The 17,629-nt window shown below is 40.1% G+C and overlaps 1 protein-coding gene across 1 annotated transcript; it reads left to right on the top strand.

Annotated features, from left to right (window-relative positions):
• The first annotated feature begins 4,127 nt into the window (after nucleotides 1-4,127).
• Nucleotides 4,128-15,380, top strand: LOC147144011 (lysosomal-associated transmembrane protein 4B-like). The gene is made up of 7 exons (XM_086039197.1): nucleotides 4,128-4,370; nucleotides 5,254-5,365; nucleotides 6,803-6,876; nucleotides 7,218-7,340; nucleotides 7,428-7,526; nucleotides 8,424-8,519; nucleotides 14,382-15,380. The coding sequence occupies exons 1-7, from the start codon at nucleotides 4,272-4,274 to the stop codon at nucleotides 14,463-14,465; spliced, it is 687 nt and encodes a 228-aa protein (XP_085895323.1). The 5' UTR covers nucleotides 4,128-4,271; the 3' UTR covers nucleotides 14,466-15,380.
• Nucleotides 15,381-17,629: the final 2,249 nt, after the last annotated feature.

Raw genomic sequence — 17,629 nt, 5'->3', positions numbered from 1 at the left:
CAATGGCAGAGGTTTATTTAAAGATGATTAGCTGGCTAATTTACTATTCAAACCCGCTGTGGGCACGCTTCAAACACGCCACTAGTACTTCCATTGCGACCCCCGGGGTTGGTTTTGTCATATTGTATAATTATTTGGGTCCAACAGACAACATGAAGTCGCAGTCAACAAGTTATTTATTTTCCACACTTCCCCTCCTTCAAAATAAAAGCATACCAGCAAACCACTACACAGCAAGTTTGCTTCGGCGTATTTCCGGAAGTAGGGAAGACGCTAGAAGTGCATGAACTCCACTTTGATGTGCCGGCGTCATCCTTGAGTGCTGCGCGCAGCTTGACTATACTCCCAGACACAAGTTGTTTTGAAACAGTTACGTTCCAAGTTGGGGGGGGGGGGGGGCGTCGCTTCAAAAAGACAGCGACAACAATGGAAATCGTGCCTGCTACAACCATAAAAGGACCGAGATGACTAGACGATGTATTTAATTTTATTGCGAAAACGATCTGGAAGGTGGCGGCTAAGGGGGAACGTGGGTGAGTAGCTTCTTTACACACACGTACGTGACATAACACCCATGCCGCTGCCAAACTAGTTTTCTTTGCAGCAGCAACGAGCTGCATTGTGCATCCTCTCCCCTATGGGAAACTGTCTTCGCAACATGTGACATAATCGACCGATCAGAGCAGCAACAATTCCTGATGTGTGCGTGGCATGTGTTGCAGACCTGTCTCCAACAGCAAAATGCGTAGCTCATGCGAATTCATGCGGCAGTTGTCTAATAAACAAGATTTTTCAACTTCATGGTTTAGGGGAAGGGTACAAAAAGCTACCTCAGCTTTCAGCAGTCTGTTTCCACTGTGAGGAAATGGAAGACCACAGTCACTGTTCTAGTTAAGGCCTGACGTGGCAGGCCAAGAAAAATGTCAGATAGGCAGAGCCGAAGGATGGTGAGAACAGTCCAAGCTTCAAAGACCTACAACATGATCTTGCTGCCAATGGTGTCACTGTGCATTGTTCAACTATTGAGCGCACTTTGCACAAGGAGATGCTGTATGAGAGAGTAATGCAGAAGCACCCTTTTCTGCGCACATGCCACAAACAGGCTCTTGAGGTATACTAAAGCCCAGCTTCATTTTGAAATAAGGTGGTGCTGTGGACTGATTAAACTAAAATGGAGTTATTTGGACATAAGGGGCGGTATACATGGCGGGTGAAGAACACAGCATTCCAAGATAAACACTTGCTACCCACAGTAAAATTTTGTGGCCGTTCTATCATGCTTTGGTGTTGTGTGGCCAGTGCAGGTACTGGCAATCTTGTTGAACTTGAAAGTTGCACGGATTCCAGTCAGTATCAGCAGATCCTTAAGAAAAATGTTTACGAATCAGTGACAGTTGAAGTTGTGCAGGGGCTGGATACTTCAACAACACAATGACCCTGAACACTGAGCAAATTCTACGAAAGCATTCATGCAGAAGAACAAGTACAATGATTTGGAATGGACATCTCAGTCCCCAGACTTAAATATGATTGAAAATATGTGGTTTGACATAAGTGGAATGTCCATGCTTGGAAACCATCAAACCTGACTGAACTGCAGATGTTTAGTACAGAAGAATGGTCCAAGCTTCAACCAGAAACCAGACCCTAATTGGAAGCTGTAAGGCAGCGTTTAGAGGCTGTTGTTTTTGCAAAAGGAGGATCCACTAAATATTGATGTAATCTTTCCGTTGCGGGTGACCAAATGTAATGCACCTGCCTACTTTTATTTAAATAATTATTGCACACTTTCTGTAATAGCAATAAACTTCATTTCACTTCTCAAATATCACTGTGTTTGTCTGCTATATGATATTTTTAACTGAAATTGCTGATCCGAACAACCAGTGATTTAGAAAGGAAAATCTTGAAAATGATCAGGGGTGCCCAAACGTTTTCATACGTCTGTACATACGCTCTGTTGCCAGAGTCAAGTTGGACCCTCTGATTGAAGATGCACCGTCTTCAACCTCTCTGACTTTCCAGCTTTAGTTGATTCTCAAGTCTAAAGATTCTTTTGTAAAAAAAAAAAGAAGAAAAAAGTTTGTAATAAAAGTAAAGCTGAAGCCATATGTTAAAAAAAACTGAAATACTGTGAACTGTTTTTTCAATGTTGTTATTGTTTGCCTGCCTTTACCAGGAAACTTGGTTTAGTACCTACGACTGCCATTTTTGGGGATGTAAAGACAAGACAAATTAATGCGACTGATGCTTTTTCAAGTTACTATAGCTCTTAATGATATTTTGGGCTGACATCTTGAACACAATCTGTAACACCGTTATACAGTATATAGTAGGTCAGACATTGTGATCCAAGACATTTCCTTCAGATTTTTTTTATTGTTTTTTTCAAAGCTATAGGGACTATTCAAAGACACACTATCCAATACTTTCTAGACAATTTTACAAAAAGTCCAAGATCCAAACCTGCCTGTCCCTATGTGAAATAGCAATTGTCCCCTCAAGCGTATAACTGGTTGTGCCACCCTTGGCAGCAGTAATGTAAATCAAGTATTTGGGATTAAGTCTTTGATCACTCCTGGAGAAATTTTGGCCCACTCTTCTTTCAACCCTGAACTGCCCGTTTAAGGTCCTATCACAGCATCTTAACTCATTCACTGCCAAGGACATATTTATGTCTTTTCACAATCCAGACATTCCATCCAAGGAATTTATTTATATTTTTTTCACATTTTTTTAAACAGTGTAATAGAGGGTCTGAAAATGTCTGGCAGTGTTTAATTCGAGGTCAGATTTTGACATGCATGGCCACAAAACCCCTTTCTTTTTTAATTGGAGCAATTCAGAGGTGGACCTTCTGGTTTGTTTCAGGTTGTTGTCCTGCATAGCTAACTCAAGAGCACTTGACTTCAGGGCACAAACTGATAACCTGGTTTAATCTTAAGCATTTACTGGCAGACAGCAAAATTTGATGCTGCATTAATCATAGCCAATTGAAGAGATCTATCTTTTAAGGAAGTGACAAATTTACAGTTAAATTCATATGTATGTAAAATGACAAGAAACGTCTTGCACCATGTCCTCTCAAAGTGAGTCGTAACAAATCGAATCGTAATCCCAATGAATCGAATCAAATCGTTCCATTTCATCGCACCGTCCTTGAATCGTATGTATTGAAACGCTTTGAATTGGAGAGATTCACACTCTTACCTCATAGGCTTGGGAAGCTGTATACTGTATAAGTCCAATATTTCTGGTAATATTGTACAGTATTTTTATGCAGCATATTTTACAAAATGTCATAAGATACTGAAATAATGATGATTTTTACTCAGTTTACTCACAAATTGACTCACTGTGAAATCTGGACTTTTAGCACAAAACTGATATGGCAATAGCTGGATACACATTTTACTCATTGTATCTTTTGTCATGTAGAGCATTTAATTGTTCTGCCTGTCACTACACATTGTTGCCATTAGATCGATGTACAAATATACATTATTTCATATACATTATTTGTACCGCAGACCAATTGAAATTGGATATTTTCACTTGTGATCTCTTAAAATACGCAGAGTCGCAGACATTTTTATTTTTCTAACTTTTATTAATTTTTCTGGAATAATGAAAATTACAAACACTCACAGAGGATTATACATATTTGGTAACAAAAGTCACAGACAAATGTCTCGCGGCACAGCGGTTGGGAACGGTGTATACCTGCACCTGGGTGTACTTGGGTCCAGTCTGTTCTTTCCACCAAACATTTACATTACCAAGAGTCCTGTACTATTTTCCACATTAATTTAGCACATTTTTCCTAAAATTGGTCAATCAAAAATATATAATGTATTTTAAAAATTACTTTATAAATCATTAATTACTTTCTGATTAAATAATAATTAAATAATAGGAAAAAAATCTCTCTCTCTCTCTCTCTCTCTCTCTCTCTCTCTCTCTCTCTCTCATTCTCTCTCTCTCTGTCTCTCTCGCTCTCTCTCGCTCTCTCTCTCTCTATCTTGCCCTTGAACACAAATTTGTGCAAGATACTATGAGTTCATTTAATGTCACCTTTGAGCGAAACGTTTTATTTTGAAAGTCGGAAGTTGTATTGAATCTGTTCCGGCATTTTGTCACTGGCGCTCTGCACGGTTAATCCGCTCACTGCGATAAATAAGAAGCAGGGGGCAGGAAGTGTTTGTCATTGCTCGGTGTGGGTCGTGGAGGCACGCTGCGAGGGACCGCCGACATTGTTTTCAAAGGTTGACATGATGACGACATCCCCGTGGGACCTGTGGTACTCCACAAGCTGTTGCCTCTGCTGTCATGTCCGCACTGGAACCATCATCCTGGGGGTCTGGTACATGGTGAGCACCGCATACCAGCAATCATCCATTAGCCGTAGTACTGCAGCTACAAGCCAAGAGAGGACCTTTACCTCCTATTTTAATCATGTATTTCATTTTGAATACATTCTCATGACGTAACATGCCTATGCATAACATGCTCGATGTTGTTACTGGTGTTCAAATATTGGAATTAAGACATGAGAATGTATTGTCTTTGAACCGAATGACAAACAGTGATTGTACGCTGTTTCATATTTAGAATAAAATGGAACGAACTTTCCATGGTGTGATTGTAAAGGGGAGGGTAAACAATAGCACACGTGGAAAAAAACTCTCCCATTGAATAAATGAACGGCGGGCCTCCTCAGGTAGCGGCCTGCTTTTGTTACAGGCTGCCTATTGAATTTTCCGTGTATGAGTCATTTGCTGGAAAGCTGTGCTTGACCAGACCAAACTTATTTACTCCATTTATACATTTTTTACATCAGGATTATGCACGCACTGTGCGCTTCATTAGATGCACTTGCGCATTGAGATGCTGCAAAGGAGCTCTGTCAAAATTGGAATTGACTGTCAGAGAGCTAGTCATTCATCCATCCATTTGATGACTTGTCCTTGTTGGGTGACAGTTGAGCTGGCGCCCAGAGTTGTTTTTATTTGATGCAGTAGTTCAGTTCAAAAAGTAAAATTCTTGTATCATACAGATTCATTAAGCACAGAGGAAAATACTTTTCAGGTCAATTCCTGCCTCCTTTCTACATTAAAAATTATTTTCAATGCTGTATTCTGATTTCTGGAGAAGATAGCGAGTTTGGGTTTTTCTGGTCTAACCTATCTGGTGGCACCTGCCTCCTTATCTACATTGTTTGTCTTATCTGCCCATATGCTGTGTGTCCCTAAGCTCATCAACGCTGTGGTGTTACTCATCCTGCTCACCGCGCTCAGTGATCCTGAACAGTACCACCTGACCAGCGCTGAGTTGGCTAATGACTTGGATGTCATGGATGATGCCAGTAAGTTGCTCAGAGAACTTGGTTACTTAGTAGCATCAGTTTCACAGAGTCTAAATGGGTCTTGTTCACAAGTGTGCCCAGAGCAAGTTTTTCTTTTTCTTTTTCTTTTTTTAAATACCAAGCACAGGGCACAACATACAAGCTTCATGTGTGGTAGGTGCCAAGCATTGGAAAAGCCTCCTTAAGCGTTGGAGCAGGTGTGCGCTCAGAACAGTTTGACAGGTGAGACGCAGTGAGAGCCACTGTTAGCCTTTGGACTCCAGTGTCCTAGTTTTGATGGATTAAGCTGCCTGATGGTACGTTTCTACCATGTGAGTGCTTTTGGACTTTTGAGCTTCAATCAAAACAGCACACTTTGGTACTGCGACAAGTTAGAATGAAAGCCGTGAAGAAATGAACAGTGGCTGGCCTGTCATCTATTATTGACGACACAACCTGACCCTTCCATGACGTCTATCAGTGTGGTTTGCATTCAGGATGAAGAAAGCTATACCAGGATAATAGCAAGTAACTGTAAATGTTTGATGAAGTAGGGCAAAAGCAATACAGCGACTTCTGTCAAAGACGATTTGCCATTCCGGGTCCCTGGAAATGTTGCAGCAGTGTTGGGTCCCTATCAATCCCCCACCGCCCACACCACCATAACTGGGGTTTGTGGTGTTAGAATACATTGTTACTATTAATTGAAACATATTATGCATTTTTCACAGTTTGAAACAGTTTCCAGGCTATCACCGTGACATGCCATCTTCAAAATACCCCAAGCATTCAGAGTTATTGGTCACTTTACGCGCTTAATTTCTTGTCTTGCTGAAATGAATCCCTGTGAAAGGGTGGTCCTGTCTCATGCAAGTGAACAACTGGACACCACGCCAGGGGAGGAGCCAGAACGTAGCAAATGGGTGGGCCTGGAAAAATCAGGGTGGGCCTGAATATTTCTCTCACTGAGCACAATCCTCCTGTCTCGACACATCGCGCATTCAAATAAAATGACAAACTGAATAATATGAAGTTCAGATATCATTTTTAATATTCAATAAAATAACAAACACAAGGAACCACTAATTAAAAAATAATTCAATAAAAATTTACTAACAATTAAATTTTTTTTTTTTTTTCATGAATCCCACTGAGTGGGCAGTCTGTCAATCTGGGTGGGCCTGTGCACACCTAGGCCCACCCATGGCTCCGCCCCTGCACCACGCCCCCATATGGGCCAAGGATTTTGTTACCATAATGACAAGGGTGGAGAACAGGTGAAGAAAAAAAGAACAGGTGAACAATGTCTTTTACTCGCGAGAGCAAAGCCCAAAAAGTGAGAGCCCATAGGTCTAATTAATATGATCCATTTTTTTTTTTTTTACCAGTGCACATGTTGCATTTTTGTTTTATATTGTTTTTCAAATACAAAAAGTTTGCTTTGTCTTTCTGCTTCAGATATGTGCATTGCCTCGGCCATTTCTTTGCTGATGATACTTATATGTGGGATGGCAACATATGGTGCATTCAAGGTAAAATTATGTATTTGATTAGATTTTTTTTTTTCCCCATTTATTTCCCTGAACATCTCAATACTTGTTTGGGCTATCGGATGAGCCCAAACGTGTGCACCCTTGCAATGCTTTGTTCTGTGCCAAGAGACAATTCACAGTAGTTTATTTGATCACTCAGTGTGATTTGGGTTTGTACTTATAAACTAATGATGAATAGCCTCAAATGAAGAAATTCAAATAATTGTACACTTACAGTATTTATACTCTCCCTGCAACACAGGTCAAGTTGTGTTTGACTTTTTAGGTCTTAGAAGCTAAAATGCTAAATCTTCTCCAATCTCCAACAATCTGTTTTTCAGTTGCGTGCTGCATGGATCATCCCATTTTTTTGCTACCAGATCTTTGACTTTGCGCTGAATACCCTCGTTGCTGTGAGCATTGTGGTTTATCCAAACACGATACAGGATTACCTTCAGCAATTGGTAAGAAACGTCCAGAGAGTGCAACATGATAGGATGCCGTCTGGACATATTCCTGAGATACACTTTGCTTTGCCCTTTCCTCTTTAGCCTGACAATTTCCCTTACAAAGAGGAGATTGCTGCCCTGAGTAATGTCTGCTTGGTTCTCATTGTGCTGATATTCATCAGCTGTATTCTGGGCTTTAAGGTACGTTCTCTTCATTTAAATGCATTCTTTTTCCAGCATGACTTTCTGTGTGGAGTCCATTGGAAGTGTTTTGTGTACAATAACAATGATTGGCCTACACAGACCACAGACCTCAACCCCATCAAACACATTCAGGATGATCTAGGACAGAGATTGTCAGTCAGGCACTGTCATCTGACCTTTTTTTTTTTTCATGATTTGGTTTTTGAGCATTATGGGAAAAAATTATGTATGCTGTTAGTTACTGATCTGTGAGGAGAAAAAGAAGGAGGGTATGTACCTCAGTCAAATAATGATCTGCATATTAGTGCTGCACATTTCATTGAAAAATTATCATCGTGATAATGTCCAATATGCATATCACAAGGACGTGACGTGTGATGAATTAATACTTATATATAGAATTGCATGCTGTTGTCCAATCAGCTGGTGACCAATCAGATTAAATAACATATAGATATATACACACGCACACACACTCACACACATCCATCCATCCATTATCTGAGCCGCTTTATTCTCTTGAGGGTCGTGGGCGTGTCAGAATTTTCAAGGATATCGAATAAATGCCTAGTTGGCTTTCCTTAGGAACTAGATCATGTTTGTTCACTCTCCCTTTATGTTGTGTAGTGCACGAGGTCATTTTTATGTGCGTGTTGTTGCACTAACTCTTCATCACAACATGACCCCAATTGTATTTTGTAATACTACTCATTTGCGTTATGTGCAAAGGTAAATACTGTATATTCTCTGTGTTAATGTTATAGCTATATTATCAAATTAATGTCATACACCGTCTCCTGTATCACAAATAAACTGAAATGGAGGTAACTCTCTTTATATATTGTTCACTGTTGTCGTACTTTCTTTTTTTTTTTTTTTTTTTTCATCCGCCAGGCTTACCTGATTGCCTGTGTGTGGAACTGCTACAGATATGTGTGCAGCCGCGGCACTGCTGAAATCCTGCTTTATGTCACAACCAATGACACAACGGTAAGTCACAGAATCACAAATAGTCCTCAGGATGATGCAGTATAGTTTTACATCACTTCAAACTACAACCACATTCAGAAATATATTGCCAAATGCAAATGTTTTGTGTATTTACAGTAGGGGCTATTTCAGCCCAAACATTAAGCACAGTTTGTTATGACGACTGACGCACACAGCTACGGAGATGTCCTTCGTCCACATACGTTATACACGTCATAGTCATGTAAGATTCGGTGGCTATGGACGTCCATCCGTCTGTAGTTAAGGCATTGGCCACATAGCCGATGCGCTCAAACGCTCGTAGTATCTCCTCTTTCATTTGGTTATGGCTACTCTCGAGTTGGGGCGTTATTGTTTTTCGACTTGGCACCACGTACTCAGACTCGATATACAGCATTCATTTTTCGAACCGTCTGCCCTCAACAAAAGAAAGCGGCAGCGTATCGCGTCATTTTCCAAATGAGTTGGGTAATCGTTGCTGTGCGGTGAGCATCGCAGCGCCTGGCTGCTGTTCCACATCGAGATTTACTTCGGATGTGGTTTCTCGTCGCTCCGGGAGAGTGGTTGTAAGCGAGTTTATGCTTACAAAGCCTACAGATGACCTTGTTGTCATCTGCTGCATCAAAATACTCCCAAACGGTGCCGTTGTTTTTTGTGGTAGCTTCGACATCTTCAGAATTAACTTTTCTTCCTCAAACTTAGTGTCCCCGCCCCCTACTATGTGTGCGTGCGGGTGGGTCTCCGGTTACTCCGGTTTCCTCCCACATTCCAAAAACATCCATGGTAAGTTGATTGGACACTCTAAATTGCCCCTAGGTGTGATTGTGAGTGCGGATGTTTGTTTGTCTCTGTGTGCCCTGCGATTGGCTGGCAACCAATTCAGGGTGTCCCCCGCCTACTGCCCGAAGACAGCTGGGATAGGCTCCAGCACGCCCGCGACCCTTGTGAGGATAAGCGGTATTGATAATGGATGGATGGATGGATGGATGGATGGATGGATTGAATAGCATTAGACACCTTTAAGTGTCACATTCTACACGTCTGTTAACAGCCCATTTCTCACAGGAGTAAATTATACCCAGCAGCTGTATAGACCAACACCACTGAGGCTGGTGTTTGGTGTGGAGAGAGTTTGTGAGGTTCACTTCCTCTTCGCGTGTCTGGTTTGTCACTCAGAGCCAGATGTTGTAGAACAATTCTCCCTACGGATCTTTTATAGGTTGTTCATATGTGGTTTTCGGATAGCATGGCCACATACGGGTTGTACAGAGATGATGTCGAAAGTCCCGCTTCCAGACACGCAGTACACTATGATACATGTGCAGTCAAGTGTTGTATTTGGCCATGAGTGACCTGTAAAAGAGCACATTTTCACAAATTGTGGTTACATTCTTTGCGTGACATTGGTCTTCATTTTCCAGGAGGCACCACTCTTTGAAATGGTGTGCTCTCGACAGTGTTTGCAAAGCTTTTCTGGGGATCTGTCTTTCTGTCAGTTCAGCCAGTTGGAAATAAAGCTGAGCCAGACGTTGATTGTTATCGGCTGAGCTAATCACAGTTACAGGCTATCAAAGGGTATTGATTGTTGGATGTGTGTTTACTCCTTATGAGATTAGAACGGCTTGGTTTGGCAATAAAAGACTGCACTGAGTGAAACCTCAGTGACTCATTATTTAAAATGGAAACTCTGCAGGTCAGACGTAATGGTGCTGTTGATTTCAAAGGCTGAGCTTTGAATGCGTGTTGAGTCACAAAGACGAGAAGCTTCCATTTGCTTATTGTCCAGAAGATTTATTATGATAATCCCTGCAGCCAGCACAAAACCACATGGGAATTTAATGAATCTTTCAAATAGGCAAGTGTGTAATTTCGTAACCAACAAGACACATTTAGAAAACAAGGATCAATCACAAAGGTACACCTTGACTTCACTTTTAAAAGAACTTTACAATGAAAATCAAATTTTGAAAAACAATGAAGTGTTCAGACCTTGCATATTTAGTCATATCTTGTTATGATCTATTTTACCACAAGGCATTAATTGAGATACTATTAAATCGAATGTATAAAAAGTCATCTTTTCTATGTCACTTCCTATTGGGAGGTGGCTGTCGCAATCTCTAACTCCTGAATTTCAATTCATGAAAAAAAAATGTAGAAGATTTTTGCCAATTTACAAAATACTTTTCATGTCACTACCAAAACGCAAAGAGTATTTGTCTGTAGGCAGGGCTTGGTTTCAGCCACATCCCCAGAAATTTCACCAGTAAGAGACATTGCCTTCATGTTCATCACTGGGCACATGGCGAGTAATTAGTTGACAGCATTATTAAGTTATGTGCCCTCCAAAGTCTGAAAATCAGCATGTGGTTTTTAGGACCGTCACTACCGAATCACCTCATTTCCGCAATAAAATGAACACTTTTGATTTTAATGCTAAACGTACTGTTTTCTATCTCTGTACACATGCTCAAAACTGTCTGTGGTAGCCACGTTGTGCCTAGCATTGTTGAGTATTGTCAACAACTATCATAAAACGTCGCTACCGAAACGTTTCGGTAGTGACATAATGATTTCGGTAGTGACAATATGATGTTTAATTTTGAATAAAGTAAGTTTGTTTTAAATAATATAATACATAGATACATATGTCATACATAGATCTTTCTGTTTTTAACAATATTCTATTTCATATTTTATCTTAATTTGAAGGGAAAAACACCAAAATGCCAAAAAGCCAAGCAGAGACAGAGTACAGGCAAAGGGTTACAATGGCCCAGTGAAATCCAAAGAATATTTAATAAAGAAAAGAGAAAGAAATAAGAGATGGAAGGAAAGCTGAAGTCTACCAATGAATTCTCCAGCAGAGAGCAAGGGAAAGTCAGAAGAGCATGGAAGAAAAGACAAGACCACCGGATGTCTCTCAAAAAACAGAGAGAGAGGGAACATACATACAGGGAAATGTATGTTACGAAAATGTTTGTCATTCCAATTCAATTTTCATTTGGAAGGTGAAACCAGTTTTTCAAGATTAAAGAGCCCTGTGATGGACAGGTGCAGCGGACCACAAACCGGTCCAGCGTGTACCCTGCTTTTGCCCTAAGTCAGCTGCGATCAACTCCAACCCCCTGCAACCCTGAGTACAGCACGTTAAAAGTTAAAATATAGCAAAACTACTTAAGTGATTACAATGCTACCCTCACACAAAGTATTACTGCAACAGCAGCAACAATATGGTCACTACCAAAAAAAATATGTTTTAACAAAAATAAAAAGTATTGAATAATCAACCAACAATTTTTGATAATGTTTGTTTTAATTAATGATGACTTTTGAAGTCAATATGATCAACTTTCTACATTTTACAATCAAAAATAGCATGTACATTTTGATTTATTTCTGAAAGACTAATATTAAATTCTGTTAAAAATTCATTTGGATTGATTTTGATGTCAAAACCATGTATATTAATTTATAAAAATACTCTGTAGAGGGGGGGAATGGAAAAAAATATGAATCGGCTAGTAGAATTATTTTCATTCTTCTGTAATTGTGTCTTTCGGTAGTGACACGTTTGAGGGACAGGCAAGAAAGATATTTGGGAAAAGCTAGAAAATACTATTTGAAAATTGACTGTACTTTTACTATATTTGTGCCCCTTAGATATGATGCAACATGAATACAATAAAGGTTTTTCTGAAATAAAATGCAAATTTCACACATTTTCCAACTCTGAATTTGAATCAATTCAGTAGAATGGCCGGTATATGTGTGTGGGTGGGTGTGCGGGTGTGGGTGTGTGTGTGTGTGTGTGTGTATGTATGTATGTATATTAGGGTGGTCCTTAAAATTAAAAGTTGGAAATTCTAAGATCCAACCCTCTAAATTTGTTGAAATGGTTGAAAAAAACTCTTCTGGTGAAGTTTTGTCGAAATCAGACAAGATTTACCCCTGCCTCAATGACCTTGAATTTTGCCCTTAAGACGCCCAAGGTGTGTTTTTTGTCTAGAGGTATAACTGTGACATAATGATACCATTTTTTATTAAAATAACAGTTTTAACATCCATCCATCCATTATCTATACCGCTTATCCTCACAAGGGTCGCGGGAGTGCTGGAGCCTATCCCAGCTGTCTTTGGGCAGTAGGCGGGGGACACCCTGAATTGGTTGCCAGCCAATCGCAGGGCACACAGAGACAAGCAAACATTCACACTCACAATCACACCTAGGGGTAATTTACAGTGTCCAATCAACTTACCATGCATGTTTTTGGAATGTGGGAGGAAACCGGAGTACGTGGAGAAAACCCACGCAGGCATGGGGAACATGCAAACTCCACACACTCCACACCCACGACCTCCGAACTGTGAGGCGGACGTGCTAACCAGTCGACCACCGTGCCTCCCCAGTTTTGACATCAAAATATTACATTGTCTGACCTTTAACAATGACTGTTAAATGTTGTTGGACTGTCTGTTAAATTGTTACACGGTCTTCAAAACTCTTCTTTTTGGAGTCCAAAAAGGAATTCTGTAGAATGTCGCAAAAAACTTGAAAGAGAAGTTGCTTAGAAGTTGCTGCTCATCATGCTGAGCAAAATAAAATGCCTTATCCTTAGTGACAATGTTTAAGGCGTTGGCAGTATTTCTTCAAGACTTCTTCAGGTTGCCCCTTGTTTTGTTTGACATTCCTTTACTCATTGAGAAGCTGTTGTATTTTTGCCAGGGTAGTGTCTCTTCATTGCAATAGTCAATCACAATGTTCGACGCATCATTCCCTGCCTCCTTCACAGCTCAATATGGCAGATCAAAAGTCCAAGTACTTCTTCAGAGTGAAGTTAAGGGCCACAAATGTCTTCAATTTGAGCAATCAAATAATTCTTCTTAGCTGCAGCCATGATTTAAAGATAACACCTCAGCCAAATGCTAAATCAAAACATCATGTGGTTTAACAACATGACTACAGTGCAAAACAAAACATCAACTAAAACCCTTATTTATTGATTTGATTTACAATGTTTGACCACAATGACAAGCTTGGTTTCGGAAAATTCCATCCCTGGACACAGTGGGATTGAGGAAACAAGGAGCATTTTAAACTTCAGCATTGATATGTCATTGTCCTTTTGTCAGCCATAAAACGAGATTAGGCTAAACTTCGAGATCATCAAGGCAGGGGTAAATCTTGTCAGAACTGGGAAAATTTTCACCAGAGGAGTTTTTCCAACTATTCTTACAAAGTCAGGAGGTTGGAGAAAATTTAGCACCGGGCGCAGATGTTACTTGTTTTGAAAGGCTTCCTCCTCGAGATGGATTAGGAATCGAAATGTGGCACAGACATTTTAAAACCTGAACGATTCCCGGAGAACCGAAGTGCTAGTCCCGGTTCAACTCGGCTCCTGATTCCCGGTGTCAACCCTAGTTATAGACATCGCATTAACATACCTGTTTTTCACGAGGCAGCAACGATATATACTTTTTTGGTGAAGATTGAGCCAGTAGTTCCTGAAATATAAGGGTTTAAAGGAAGGCGGCCACGCCCCTTTTGCCAAAAATGTAAAAAAATTTGCCTGGCCGTAACTCCCAAACCACCACTCCGATTGTCCTAAAATTGGAGATTTATTGTCGGGCCATCACTATCAACAAGTACACTAAGTTTCATTCAAATCAAAATCTGCTTGGTTCAACCCACTCGGATGATTTGGCATGGAACGACCCCGAAGACGTGTATTGCATCATTTGCTGTATCGGATTCTGAATTGGTTAATGTGACGGTAGCAGCATGAAAGTGGGAATGTTGTGGGAGCATGAGAGTAATCCCTCTTTTTTAAAAGTGTGTGTCCTTGCCCTTTTTTTGTACAGGTCCTGCTTCCTCCATATGACGACTGTGTCGGTGTTCCTAGCAAACAGGGTGCCCCTCTGTGCTCGTCCACTATGACAGCTTGAGAACATTGCCGGATCCCTCTGAGTGGAGCTTGATGTATATACAATCCATGTGTGCACCACACTGCCTCTCCGGTGTCCCTTACACTCATGTTGTTTCTCCACACGCATTTTTTATGAACAAAAAGTCATCGCACACGTGTACTGTAAAATGCACATGCACTCACCATACCACCGGCGTGACCTAACCCCTACTTATGTATCTCATTAGTCATACACACACTCTAATTCCGTCCATTTGAGGAATTCCTGAAATATTTTATGCATTCAAGTTTGGTGATACTACCATTAAGAACGCAACAAAAAGTTTAAATGATGAGAGATTATATATATTTTTATTAATGTTGTTTTTTTCTTGGTGTGCATGTAAGTGTATTGTGTGACTTTCATATTCAAGCAATCAATGCCCAGAGTAAAGAGTGAGTGAGGGCTGGACATGTGATTCTTGTTGCTTGCATCTCTGCTCATGACCACGCTGGGATGCCTTTACTGTATTTATACTGTAGTGTTCTTTTCAATGGGCTACACCTTTAAATGTCCCATTGACAAAAATGTGGTTTGAGAGTGTGCTAATCTGACGTTGTGTAAAATGTTTTGTCTTTCTGTTGTTCAGGAAAAAAACAACATATCCTTGGATGATAATTATGGTAATTTTGAGTGAGTGGAAATCGGTTCACAGAGTCTTATAAAGTTACATTTGGGAACGAGGTGATGATGTCATCGGACTTTTATGTTACACAAGCGAAATGAATATGGATACCGGTTGTGTTTTTTCAATTTAAGACAGGGTTCTGTTATGTGAAAACACACACGGATGTGTTTTTGGATTGGTCTTCTCCGGAACGCAAATCCCCTGTTGGCATGTGCAATCAAAGTGCAAAATGGATGTTTTCTTGTGCATTAAACTCAAATTGAGATTTCAAATGCTTGTGTTTCATAGTTATTTACAATTCTTACATGACATTGATGTGTTCCTTGGAAACAATTTGTAAAATATGACACTTTACACAAAGTGCTAATTGTTTATTTTCAGACTGGTTGGAATTATGATGACTACCACGTTTTTCCATAAACCGGTGCTCAGCTGTGGATAAAATATTCCCCCCAAACAATCTTTATAATTATGGTCACACACTTTTCTGTTTGGACTTTTGGACCACAAAAATCAACTGCTCCTTATGTATGAACAGTTGAGACAGATTAAGAATTATGATATGGACGTGTAATCTGTGGAACAAAAAAAACACAGAATCTTTATTTATATAGAGCATTTCATACACAAGGTAGCTCAATGTGCATCACATAGCTACACAAAATTTACAAGCAAAACAATTTAAGACATTTAAAATACTGAAGAATTTAAGACAATTAAAAGCAAAGTGGGGACATAAATGCCGGTAGTTTACTAAAATTACTAAATGAATGTACAACACAAGAACATAATTTTGTAAAAACTGATTATAGAAATGCTCTAAAAGACCTAAATCATAGGTATGGGGGGGGGGAAATGCATTTTAACCTGCATTTAAAGCATTTACACTTCGGGCAATCTTCAGATCTGATGGCATTTTATTCCATTTGAATGCAGTATTGCAGCTAAATGCTGATGCACCAGTCTCGCTTTGAACTCTGGGCTCCCCTTGCAAACCATCACCACTCGGTGGGACACGGCTTTACTTCACTGCTCAGCTTGGTATCAGTCCTCAGTTTATCAACGCATATGTTTATGCTGAAGTAAAGCATTTTGAGTTGAATAAATGAAGGCAGAAGTACACCATTGTTTTTCGTTTTGTCTTTTAGATTTCAGGATGAACTGCCACTTTTAAGCGATAGAAAATATTTCTGAGACCTGTTGCAGTTGTCACAATGCTACTAAAGCACATCAAATTTTGGTTGAAGTATGCCCCCCCACCCCAAAGAAAGTAATGTCCCCCCTGGTAACCCATTACCATGCATCCACCCATCCATCCATTACACAAGGGTCTCCTATCCCAGCTGTCTCCGGGCAGTAGGCAGGGTACAACCTGAGTTGGTTGCAATCATAGCTAGGGACAATTTAGAGTGTCTAATTAACCTACCATGCATGTTTTTGGAATGTGGGAGGAAACCGGAGTACCCGGAGAAAACCCACAGGAAGGCCGGGGCCAGATTTGAATCCGCGACCTCGGCACGGTGAGGTGGACGTGCTGCTAACCAGTCCACCACTGGCCTGTCTGCCCTAACGTCCATTTCACAGTAAAGACTAACGTACAACGTTACTTTTCTCGAGTAATCTGACTACACTTACTTTACAAATTCACAATTTGTTACAAAATGGTTATGTTATGTGACCATTCGTTATCAAGTGGTAGTGCCATTGACTGCCTCTTGAATGCAGCAGTGAGTGACATTTTTTCTCCAACTAAAAATAACTATGTAAAATAACTACGTACTTGTGTGAAGTAAAAAAAAATATATATTTATGTTCATTTGAAAAAAGAAACTATCAGATAGGTGCTTCACTTTGCCGATTGGTATCATCAGACACCGTGTTCAGTCATCAAACACTGTGAAAACTAAGTACAAATGAATACAATATCAACTCACCTTGATATGAATGCAATGGTTTGTATCAGTGACGGATGGTGCTTTCGCTCAGCACCTTTCTGCGTTAGACATTGCGTTAACAGGAAAATTAAACACATTTCGCAAATTGGACATGCGTGCTTTTCACAGGACAGACAGCGGCGATATGACAAGGATTAATGTCCTTCAAATTTCAGTCATTCAATGCATGCAATACATTCCAGGAATTAAGTGGCTTTATCGTCATTACCGTAGCTATGAACAATAGTTAGGAGAGGATGTTAGTTGCTTAGTAGGACATTTGTCACGTGAAGAGAGGGATTTGGACCTAATAGCAGACATGACACAGAAGTTGAAAAGTAAAAGTATTTAATGAAAATATAAAGTAGCTACAGAGAGCAAGTCTGGAGCAAGTCTGGAGGCATTCTGATTGGGCGAAAGCTTGCATCCTCACTCAGTCCTATATGACATAATAAATAACAAACGATAAAAGTAGCATCGCAACTGCATAGCAACTGATGCATCAAGTCACGACAACATTATTATCTTTGTAAAAGCTAAATATTTGATACAGCCCTTGTATTAGATATCATTATATTGTG

The sequence above is a fragment of the Filicampus tigris genome, chromosome 8, assembly GCF_054856515.1.
Source record: "Filicampus tigris isolate MCC_2025a chromosome 8, RoL_Ftig_1.0, whole genome shotgun sequence".
In the NCBI taxonomy this organism is placed as follows: Eukaryota; Metazoa; Chordata; class Actinopteri; order Syngnathiformes; family Syngnathidae; genus Filicampus; species Filicampus tigris.
The sequence above is the reverse complement of the archived record's forward strand: the minus strand, read 5'-3'. Positions and strand labels throughout refer to the sequence as shown.